This window comes from Sinocyclocheilus grahami, unplaced genomic scaffold, assembly GCF_001515645.1.
Source record: "Sinocyclocheilus grahami isolate Dianchi unplaced genomic scaffold, SAMN03320097.WGS_v1.1 scaffold103.1, whole genome shotgun sequence".
NCBI lineage: Eukaryota > Metazoa > Chordata > Actinopteri > Cypriniformes > Cyprinidae > Sinocyclocheilus > Sinocyclocheilus grahami.
The window spans coordinates 626042-639031 of NW_015505282.1; the positions used below are offsets into that span (position 1 = coordinate 626042).

Genomic DNA, 12990 nt, shown 5'->3' on the forward strand with positions numbered 1-12990 from the left:
AAATACTTAACATCAAATACCTATGTCTCTGGGTAAATGCACAGTACAGATGCCCACCACTAGTATCAAATCAGCTATCCACTGCCTTACACGGGATATTTCCCATCACCAGACACGTATCATCTTTAACATTCTGCACATGCGGAGCTGGGATTGATTAATATCACCTCTGGTGAGTAGGGAGGCCTCAGGAGGCGGCAGAGGGTGATGGGCTGGTAAAAAAAACGCTGACTGGAAAGCCAATTGCCTGAAATGTAACTGATCCAATTAAGCAGGGCTGTAATTTAGACGTATTGCTGATGAAGCGAGGTGAGAGGACTCAAAAATTGCATTTGGCTGCAGTGATGATTTTCAAGAACGACATGTCATGGCCATTAAGCTTGTATTGTTTGTGAGATGCTGCAGGCTAAGCAGTAAATAAACGGAATAACTGCATTTATCGTGGCACAATACCTGGGTTATTCACTCGCTATTCGATATTCGCTATTCACTCGTTATTCACACTATTCAAATTAATTTGGTTTTTTAAACCTTTTATATCAAAGGCTGCACTACTACATTGCTCCATTGGAGAAACTGTAGACACATGCAGCTTGACATGCTGAGGTTGAGCGTTTCTGCTTCACCTGGAAAAACACTTTAGAGCAGCTTCAGGACTGTGATCAATATCGTGGTCTATATGACATACTAATGGACCTGAAAGAGACATCAGCAGCTTTGAGATCATTAAGGTCAGAGGTTTAGCTGGTTGCAGAGCAAGCAAGTGTCCGGTTTCTTTACAACCCTACTGTCTGTCCTTGACTAGGACGTGTAGGATCGCTCTACTGCCTACAGAGACAATACTACCTAAATGGACCCTCCTAAGTGGCTGATTTGAAATATTCTCCATTAAAAGACATTCACAGATGTCACGCCAGTATATAGTGCAAGGGAACGCACTATTGCTATTTTTTGTCCTAATTAATTAACAGTACATTCATTTTTTTTATATAGTTTATATTATATACATTATTTTACAGGTTGTGTGTTTTACAGTTTACATTTATTTATTGTAATTTCTATTGAAATTTTGTATGCCACCTATATAAATACATTTGTAGTCACACATTTGTAATGATGAAGTTGTGATTTAGGACTTTTAAAATATATTTATTGTAAATGTAATAAAAATGAACTCTCTACAGTTAAAATTATAACAAAGTATTTTACTTGTGCTTTAGTATGTTAGTCAACACACTGAAGCACATGTAATGTGTTTTACACAACATAACATTAATATATTTTTATATATTAAATGTAATAACATGTTCTAAACTTAGATGTACTAGATGTTTAAATGTACTAAACTGCAACTACAATTATATCTAAATGCATCACATAAGATTTAGTGCAACGATTAATTACAATTAATTGCATCCAAAATACAAGTTTTTGTGTAAATAATATATGTGTGTGTACTGTGTATATTTATTATGTTTATATAATATATAACACACATGCATGTATATATTTAAGAAAATTTTTATTTTGGATGCGATTAAACGTGATTAATCGTTGCCCAGCACTAATAAGTTTGGTTGCACTTTATTTTAAGGTGTCCTTGTTACAGTGTAATGATACATTTAAGAACTGAGTAATATTAATTAACTACATGTACTTACTATATGGGGTTAGGATTAGGGGTTGGTTTAGGGTTATTGCATGTAATTATAATTGTTGTTATAATAGTAAGTACATGTAACGTGTAACAAGGACACCTTAAAATAAAGGGTTCCCATAACTATTAACAGAAATGAAATTAAAATTTACTTTAGTTTTCCATTAATGCTTGCCATTATTCATCAGTACACTCTAACTATATTTCAAAGATAACTGGAGTAGTTATAAAATTACACAAAAAGTTAATTCAATGTGAAATTTATCTATAGTACATTTTCTTGTAAGTGCAATTTACATTAAATTAAATTGCATTCAGTTTACACTTAAGTATATTCTTATAAAGTGCAACATTTTCATAAGAAGTGCTGTTTTTAAAAGTATGCAAAAGTGTAATTCCTCAGCTCAATGCATTTTGAGTCACAGATGTAAACTCAGTGTGTTTCGTTCTTTTAGCTCTCCTTTATGCCACCATCTTTGGTAACGTAACCACCATCTTCCAGCAAATGTACGCCAACACCAACCGCTACCACGAGATGTTAAACAGCGTGAGAGACTTCCTGAAGCTCTACCAGGTTCCCCAGGGCCTCAGCGAGAGGGTCATGGACTATATCGTCTCTACGTGGTCCATGTCCAGAGGAATCGACACAGATAAGGTATTTGGCACAGAGTCTCGTAGACTGAAGAACATTATCCAGGGAGCTTATTTTCTTCATTCATTGCAAATGTCATTTGTTCGGTCTTTGCCATAACATCCGTAGCATTTGTGAATAATGACGCTCTAATGTTTAAGATCACAGTCTAACTGTGTTACGTAAGGCTTTCAACAGCTTCTCAAAATCTCATAAATTATTCGTGAAAGGTTCGGAGAGCCACCAATTTTAGTTTTAACTTGATGCTAATAAGTTTTAGATCGCCGTGAAGCAAAATTGGATTGTTTTCACTGTTTTTAAAATTCTACTGCAGGTGTTGCAAATCTGCCCCAAAGACATGCGAGCGGACATCTGCGTTCATCTCAACAGGAAGGTGTTCAAAGAGCACCCGGCTTTCCGACTGGCCAGCGACGGCTGTTTGAGAGCGCTTGCCATGGAGTTTCAGACTATCCACTGCGCCCCGGGAGACCTCATCTACCACGCGGGCGAAAGCGTGGACAGCCTCTGCTTCGTGGTTTCGGGGTCTTTGGAGGTCATCCAGGACGATGAAGTTGTTGCTATTTTGGGTGAGTGTAATTCTACCTGTGCTCTGAGGAATACCACTTGACTAGAGCCCGTCATGAAAATATAATTATTATAAATATTCAGTCAGAATCAGTTACTGCTGGTCATTTTTTCCATACATTTTTCTCTTAAATAAAAGTGCAAAAATGTCTTCAGAACATTTGTGACCCTGGACCACAAAACCAGTCATAAGAATCAATTTTTTAAAATTGAGATGTGTACATCATCTGAAAGCTGAATAAATAATATTTCCATTGATGTATGGTTTGTTAGGATAGGACAATATTTGGCTGTGATACAACTATTTGAAAATCTGGAATCTGAGGGTGCAAAAAAATCAAAATATTGAGAAACACAATTGCATTTCTGTTTGTTTTGAGTCATGCATGATGAAAGTATTGACTTGTGTTCACTGAGTAAATCGAGAACTGGTCCAGCTGATTCAGTCAGTTCAGTCTTGCACAACGATACGATACGATACGATACTGTGAAAGCTATCAACAAGCTCATTCTAAAAACTAGACAATGTAAGAAAACAGTGTTTTTCATTAGATTTTAAATTACTTTTTTTTTTCTCTCATTGCATGTTAACAAGACGTTCACGCACCGAATAAGCTGTCAGATTGCTGTAAAGGTGTGAACATGCAGAACAAAATCAGGGTAATGGGCAAAAACTAGGTGTGATGGGTTCTGCTTAAACAGATTCAGATGAAATCCTGATAATAGAACACATGACTATGACATTATACGTGAATAATTCTGCTGTCAGAGTATTTTGGCACATGTTGATAGAAGAACAAACATGTTCATAAGAACAACCAAAAAAAATAATAATTACAACAAAACAACAATAAAACAACAACAACCAAACAAAAAAAAAAAACAAAGAAGCATCATGAGCAATTATACAACATAACACAATTGCATTTCTGTTTGTTTTGAGTCATGCATGATGAAAGTATTGACTTGTGTTCACTGAGTAAATCGAGAACTGGTCCAGCTGATTCAGTCAGTTCAGTCTTGCACAACGATACGATACGATACGATACTGTGAAAGCTATCAACAAGCTCATTCTAAAAACTAAACAATGTAAGAAAACAGTGTTTTTCATTAGATTTTAAATTACTTTTTTTTTTCTCTCATTGCATGTTAACAAGACGTTCACGCACCGAATAAGCTGTCAGATTGCTGTAAAGGTGTGAACATGCAGAACAAAATCAGGGTAATGGGCAAAAACTAGGTGTGATGGGTTCTGCTTAAACAGATTCAGATGAAATCCTGATAATAGAACACATGACTATGACATTATACGTGAATAATTCTGCTGTCAGAGTATTTTGGCACATGTTGATAGAAGAACAAACATGTTCAAGAACCGTTTACGGAATCAAAAGTCATTCAGAAAATCATTCAGTTCCAAGATTCACCTGGATGAAAAAAAAAAAATCATATCTCAAAATCTAGATATGTGTGAAGTCCTTTTCAAATGAGATGAACATTTCCTTTTTCAATTCTAAGGAAACAAGTGTAATGTGTGATTTTTCTGGAATTCCAAATTCTATGATGTAATGTGAAGTTTTTAAATAAAATCTTAAAAATGAATCTTTTGAAATGAATCCTTCTTTGCTTATTCTATTATTTCACAGCGTTTCTTGAGTCAGGGCTGCTCTCTCTAAACTAGTCTCACTATCTCTCAGTATACTGCTTTCAGGTGAATGTGTCTCTGTGCTTCATGAGTTTCAATTTAGCTCATGTCTAGTCTGATTGTGCCTATGGTTAGTTTAGCCTGAAAGGATTGCTGGAATCAGTAATGAGCTTGTCTTACTTGGAATTACCATCGCTGCCATTACAGACCATTTACACTTGCTGCTGTGTGGTTTTTAGTGCAAACGCAACTGCTAAAGTGTTTTAGTGGTTGCTCTGTTATATGGTTGCTAGAGTAGTTTTTATTACTATGCCGTTGCAAAGGTGGTGTGAATAGTTTTTAGCATGTTACTCCACAGTTAACAGACCATTTTGGATGACTGGTATAGGTTTCTTTTACTAGCAGAAGTAATAATACTAGCTCCTACATCTGGCTATGAGTCCCTTTTTTGCCAGTGTGTTATGTAATAGAATAGCCTCCGCTCAACAAGACACGATTTGACGAAGCATTCGATACTTCAATACAGAAAGCCTAATACTTAGGGTTAGGAGCATGTTTAACCCTCCTATTGCAATCTGGTCAGTTTTGTCCCAGTAGTGATACAGGAAAAATTAAAAAAATCCATAGGTTTAGTACAGTGATGAAACTATGTGTATCAAAATACACATCAAACATATTTAGGACTTCACATGAATATCCATGCGCAAGGACATTATAAACAGACAAAAGATGTAACTGACATAACAAATGAACTACAGCCCAATATGGCCAAAGAGTTTAAATTTGTAAAAGAATAGCGATTTGAAAAATAAGTATTGAATTAATAGAGGTAAATGTAATAACACGGTATTTACATGGTAATTACATCCAAAAACGTTGAAATTCACTTATTTATAATAAGTTATTGGTCAAATACAATATGGATTTGGGTGCACTTTATTTTACAATATGTGTACAATATGTATACTTACAGTGTACTAAGAAAGTAATAAGGTCCGTCCCAAATTGCGTACTTATGCACTATTCTATGACATTTGGTAGTATAAATAGTGCGAGTAGTGTGTTCACACTGAAAATTCCAAAATGAAAAAGTGCACTTTAAATACCCAGATGATGCACTTAAATAACCGAAAAAATGAAGTGTGGAATGTTTTACACTTCATGCACTCAACTGTCGCAGCTTTAATTACGTAGTGAAGGGGGAGGGGCTATCAAACTCCGATTATGAATGACAAAATAACCTTATATAATTCATACGATACATGGTTGAGTACATAGTGCATAAGTACATAGTGTATGAGTGCATAGTGTATAATGCGTCATTTGGGACGAAGCTATAGTAATATAAGGTAACTACAGTACATGCTTTTATCCAGTTATTGCAATTACTATAATAAGAGTGAAAAAATATATTGTCTATAATATATATATATATATATATATATATACTGTGTGTATATATATATATATATATATAGAGTCTGTAATCGAGCATCTGCCTTAAATTTCTGTATATGTGCATATTATATATATATATGTATACTGTGTACATACAGGCAATATATATATAGAGTCTGTAATCGAGCATCTGCCTTAAATTTCTGTATATGTGCATATTATATATATATATGTATACTGTGTACATACAGGCAGGTGCTCGATCAAATGAAGCACTTCACTATGAGTAAACAAGAATTGGCACACTGCCACTGCTTTTCCCAAAAATCATTTTATTAAAATAAACACAACGTTTTGACCCTTAGGTTTGACGAAAACCTGTTTATTTTAATAAATAGATTTTTTGGAGCAGCAGTGTGCCAATTCTTGTTTACCTATATTGAATTACTATAATAAGAACACAGTATGCACATGTGTAACCGGACTGTAAAATAAAGTGCTACCATGGATTTAGCTGAGAAGTACTAAGTTATCACTGTTTTATAAGCTCACATTCCTCTGGGTCAGGCAAACTGACCTGGGTAAGGCAAGAGGTGTCAGTTCAGTGTTAAGATTATTAAAAAAACATGATGATTAAGCATGAGAAACAGTAATAATGCCTTTCCAAATGCCGCTAATAAGCTTCTAGTTCCATGAGAACCTCTCAGGGTTTGCCCTCTCGACAGACACGGCAGAAACAGATCTGCTGTCCAGTGGAGGTCAGGTATTATGCTGAGATAAATATTTGCAGTGCAGCGCGTGTGGGGCTGTAGGTCTCTTGCAGAGTGTGTCATTTTACTGGAGGAGTAAATCTGTCATGGCAGGGTTAGAAACAGAGCAGGGTGGAGGAGATCTGCTCTAGCGTGAAGCCGAGTGTGAATTGTTCTTTAAACGAATGAAGGAATGTGAATTTTGTACGCAAGCACAGCTGAAGCCTTGTCAAAAAGTCATCTTTGTATATTGTAATGACATTTGAGCAACAAATATACACATCATGTTTGTTGTACATTTCAGCAAAATTGGCTCAGCACACTTAACCGCTTTGTGATTCACCACACCATCCCAGTAGTCATATAGATGCGTGACATCTTTGTAATTAGATACTAAAGCAGATAAAAACCCTTGATATGTGTGTTCATTAATATGTGTCAATAATTTATTGCATGTCATCATACAGACCATTTGACAGAGTTGAATGGGTGGAAATGTTCTACATGAACAATGCAACATAACAAAACCACATTTCATTCATTATAATCAATGAATCTGTCGGTTTGGGATTTTTCTTGTGCATGGCCAACTCTTTTTGTTTCAATTATCTTCTTTCTAACTACATGTACAGTATATGCAGCGTTACATTGTGCATAAGCTTTACTATCTTTAAAATATCACATACAATTTTTTATACCCATGTATTTCTGTTTAAAATAGCCTAAGCAATGAAATTCACTAATTTTACCATTGCTGAAGTGTAGCATAAAGCTCACAGCTGACTGGTTCATTGTGAAAGGGACCGTTCACCCCCCAAAAATGAAAATTCTGTCATCATTTGCCCAACCTGATATTGATCCAAAATGTTTTTTCATGTCTTTCTTCAGCAAAACACATGAGAATATATTTTGAAGGAGAACATTGGGAACCAAATAACATTGGAGCCCACTGACTTCCACAGTATGGACAAAAAAACATTAAGACTCAAATGACTTCTCAGAAAGAAAAAAGCAAAAAAGTATACGGCTTTGGAATGACATGAGACTGAGTAAATGATGACAGAATTTCATTGTTGGTCTAATCTATACACTCTTAAAAATAAAGGTGCTTAAAAGTTTCTTCACAGCGATGCCATAGAAGAACCATTCAGTCAAAGGTTCTTTAAAGAACCATCTCTTTCTTACCTTTTTATAATCTGAAGAACCTTCTTTCGCCTCAAAGAACCTTTTGTGAAACAGAAAGGTTCTTCAGATGTTAAAGATTCTTTATGGAACCATTTAGACAAAAAAGGTTCTTCTGTGGCATCGTGAAGCACTTTTATTTTTAAGAGTGTATGTGATACAATGTTGTAGTTACGGTGTTACATTAGCGTCATTTCTGTGAAATGTCTCTGTCTAAAAAGGTGCAGTCTATTGTCAGTAGTTAATGATGTATGAGGTACAGATCCCAAAGAAGTTCCTTTCAAACCAAGTAGCTTTCTGTTTGTCAAAACTGCAAATTTGTGCGACCAACTTGAAACCGTTGCATGTCTCACGCACTTTTACCATGTTACACAATGTCAAAGCTATTTGTGTCAGTGTTAAACTTTTGCTCTCTCTGGGTCACATCACAGTAGGCTTCAGTCTAATTTACATGCATGAACTTATTTAATGTTCCCCTGAAATGACATTCTCAACCCGAGCAGTTTCATTCTGGAGTGCATATTGAGCTCCCTGTGATCCATGAAAATTCGCACCTACATTTCCCTGAAGGTATTAGAAAGCCTAACAGAATGTCCCCCTCTCACTTTTCTCTCTCAGGAAAGGGGGATGTGTTCGGGGATGTGTTCTGGAAAGAGGTCAATTTAGCTCAGGCTTGTGCAAACGTCCGTGCGCTGACCTACTGCGATCTTCACATCATCAAACGGGACGCCTTACAGAAGGTTCTGGAGTTCTACACAGCCTTCGCCGGACACTTCTCACGAAACCTGGTGCTCACCTACAACCTGAGGAAAAGGGTGGGTACCTAGAAACTTTAAAAATAGCTTAAACCCTAAAGTTACAAATGAGTTTGACAAATAATCTCATGTTTCCCAACCCCAGTTCTGCACATTTTGGATGTCAAGATTATTAATATACCTCTATATCTTGAGACCATGGTACTCTATTACACTCCAGTCACTGGAGTCACTAGCTGCTTTCACACATGAAACTTGCTAATTATTTTGATTGATGCAAATTGCCAGATTGACTTTTCTAGTAAATGCACCATAATGTATGTATTGTTCACACAGGCAACTCAACAGCTCAAACCTGCATATAAGGAAGTAATAACAGCATGGTTGCATCAGTTGAATGTGGTTTTATATGATCTTGCCAGCATTTTCCAGCATTATAGAGCACACTGTAAAAAATATTCTGTAAAATTTACAGTAAAAAAACGGCAGCTGTTGTTGCCGGAATTTTACCGTAAAAAATACAATAGCAACGTTTTAGGTTTTAACTTAAATTTACAGTTAAATACTGTAATTTCATTAACTGATGTAATACCAACCTATTTAAGTACGGAAATCTGTTTTGTACCTAGGTAAAACGCAGAAAACCATCAAATGCAGGTGGTGATGAGAAAGTCACATGATGAACCAAAGCCTTGTAATACGCAGATAACCACCAAATGCAGGTGGTGATGAGAAAGTCACATGATGAACCAAAGCCCATCACAAGCAGCTTTTAAATAATATCTTATATAGAAGGTGCACAATGTCATTCACACAAACACTAAACACCATCATGGTAACACACATGAAACTGAAATAATGCAATAAACATTCATTTAACAACATTAGGTGTAACACACAACCCTAATATACAAAACTGATAAGAAAAAAACTGAGAAGAAACATAGTTATTTCAACGAAAAAACATCAAATATGAAATGTAACGCAGGGAATTCTGGGAACGTCAATTACAGTTATTCACTGTAAATTATACGGTATTTTTCACTTCCAAAAACAGTATACTACCGTAAAATGTATGTCCAATACATGTAATTTCCAATTCAGTTTTTCACCCTATATAGTAGGGGAATTTACCGTTAACCATTTAACAGGTTTTTACTGTAGCATTTTTACAATCTTTTACCATTAAATTCACGGTCATTTTTTACAGTGAGCATTAAACATTTAGCGACACTCCTTGGACTTGAAGCGACATAATAAAAACGCACATATTAAATGCGCATTTTAGCACCACTCACTAGACATTTCACTTTGAAACTGCCGCGATACATGCCATAAGGTATGTTATATCGGTAATGCAGAAATTTTGCCACAAGCACATATTTCCAATGAGCCTAGGTTGACCATAATATTGGTAAAATCTGTTATGTCAATCATGACCTTTAAGGAAATGACACCGCAGGTCACATGTCAAAGGCAACATGTTGGATGTAGTATTCATTCATGCTATATGGAACATCCTTTTTTGAACAGTCAAAGAAAGTTTGTTCTTCCTCAAATTGCACAATTACATTTTGGAAACAGCTATTTAAAGTGTTGAAATGCGTTTTCATAAAAGGCGGTAATTTTCCGTAAAGGACTATATGGTATAGTCAGACTAAACTGTAAAAATGATCTAACCTCATTTTAATGCATTTGAATGATCAGATTCTTGCAGCTTTGTGATGTTTAATCGGTTTTGTTATTATGTTTTCCCCTTGGCTGTCAAATGTTTGCTGTTGAGGAGTTCTTCATTTACTGCTGCTCTTCTGAGAACGATTTTGACAGCTTTTCATTAATGTTATAGCTGGTGTGGGTGAACACTGTTCAGTTTCATCTGCTTTTGTCTCAGAGTTTGTCAGCTACACTGCATCCGTGTGGAGGTGGGGCTGAAGCCTCGTTTAAATTCACATCTCGTTTCTCTGTGTAAGCACTTTTTACAGTGACGTGATTATGAAGCCAACTGAGCTGGAAGATCTATACCCTCTTGCAGACACAATCGCTATAGCAATCCATTACTCATGTGGCAGCTGTAGGAACAGTGAACACTTCTGAATACTGAATGCACTGCTGTTCTTACTGTGCTTTCCTGTTCATCTCTTTAAATGTGTTACATTTAAAGGGATAGTTCTCCCAAAATAAATTTAAATAAATAAATAGGTCAACCTCCTGTATGACTTACTTTTCGGCATGGTTATTATGGTTAACTAAAACAAAATAATATATATATAAAAAAAAATAAATACAAAAATTAAAAAAAAATATATATATTTATATAATAAAATATTAGATTAAAAACAAACTATATAGATACAAATATTACATTAAAAAAATTAACTGAATATTTACAAATACATTTCAATTAAAAGTGAAAAGTTAAATAAAAAATAAATTAAAGATTAAATTAAAAATAAATTAATCCTAAATAGTATTTAAAAACAATAAAATAAAAAAACACTTTAAATCACTAACAATTAAAAAAAAAGAAAAAAAAGAAGAAAAAAAATATATATATATTAAAGCTTCATAATAGTGGCAAAACATCTTGGTTTCGTTTGTAAGATTGCATATGTTACAGTAAATGTTTGGACACATAAATCAATAAAGTGAGTGGAAATTCGATATAGAATAGAATAGAATATGATCTATCTAGCTGGTTGTCTGTAAAGGCCTCTTCACAACCGGGATGATTACTATAACTATAAAGTTTCAATAATCATTCTAATTCTAATTATTTTTTCCAACTGATATTCCAAAACCTATACATATAAAATCTATTCATATACTGGTCAATCATATTTGCTGGTCTTATTTTTGAGGTTTGCTCAAGGTCATTCCTGAATTAAACTGATGGGATTTTATTGATCAGATGATAAATCAGAGGTGAGCCAATAGCATAAAAGAATAAAGAATGAATGGTTGCTCTCTTTGGTCTAGTCTGACGTTATAGGTGTGATTTATGAAATCTAAAGTCTTGTATCAGCATGTGAAATGGTTTGAGGGCTGAAGCAATCATGGCGTGTGTGCTGTGTGTGTGTGTGTTTCAGTGATTGCATGGCTATCATCAGAGTAATGGCCTTATTCGTTCAGGTGAGATTGTGGCATAAGCGGCTCGGTGTATCTGGCTGTATTATCCAGGTACAGCCTAATCAGATCCAGCTTATTGAACTAATACTCAAATCTTAAGCGTGGCTGTGCTGTCTGTGTGAGTGCAGGATGAAGAGAGAGACAGACGCAAAGATTAGATAGCTGTGATCACAGCCGGCCGTTTAGTTTGGTAACGGTCAGAAAATGGTAATGTAGAGTCAAGAGCTGAATTAATAGAACACAAAGTCAAACTGACCTTAGAAGAACAAAAAATAGAAACCTGATACAGACGTATCTTCATCATCAATCCCCTCCTTCAGTCCCTCCCTCAGAGTCTCACTCTGTCCATCTCTCTTTCTGTGATGAATGTCCTAAAGAAATATGATTTTAGACAGATAGACAGACAGACAGACAGACATACAGATACAGACAGACAGACACAGACAGACAGACAGACGAGACACAGACAAAAAGACAGACAGATAGATAGACAGACAGACACAGGCAGAAAATCAGACAGACTGACAGACAGACAGATAGCTAGCTAGATCGGCCGGCAGGCAGGCAGACAGACAGACAGATAGACAGAAAAACAGACAGACAGACACAGACAAAAAGACAGACAGACAGACACAGACAAAAAACAGACAGACAGATAGACAGACAGAAAAACAGACAGACAGACAGATAGATAGATAGATAGATAGATATACAGACAGACAGACAGACAGAGACAAAAAGACAGATGGATGGATGGATGGATGGATGGATCGGCAGGCAGACAGACAGACAGACAAAAAGACAGACAGATAGATAGACAGACAGACAGACACAGACAGAAAAACAGACAGACAGACAGACAGACACAGACAGAAAAACAGACAGACAGATAGATAGATAGATAGATAGATAGATAGATAGATAGATAGATAGATAGACAGACAGACAGATAGACACAGACAGACAGACACAGACAGACAGAAAAACAGACAGACAGACAGACAGACAGTCAGATAGACACAGACACACAGACAGACAGACAGACACAGACAAAAAGACAGACAGACAGACGGACACAGACAAAAAGACGGACACAGACAGACAGACAGACACAGACAGACAGACAGACAGACAGACAGACAGACACAGACAAAAAGACAGACAGACAGACGGACACAGACAGACGGACACAGACAGACAGACAGACACAGACAGACAGACAGACAGACACAGACAGACACAGACAGACAGACAGACAGAC

At 35.9% G+C, this 12990-nt stretch overlaps 1 protein-coding gene across 1 annotated transcript in view; it reads left to right on the plus strand.

The window, feature by feature from the left end:
* LOC107588466 (potassium voltage-gated channel subfamily H member 1-like) overlaps nt 1-12990 on the plus strand; it is a 49950-nt gene that overhangs the window by 29652 nt on the left and 7308 nt on the right. The window contains exons 8-10 of the mRNA XM_016276570.1: nt 2113-2312; nt 2623-2875; nt 8467-8663. Of these exons, the coding sequence (XP_016132056.1) occupies nt 2113-2312; nt 2623-2875; nt 8467-8663 (650 nt within the window). The remainder of the gene's footprint in view (nt 1-2112; nt 2313-2622; nt 2876-8466; nt 8664-12990) is intronic.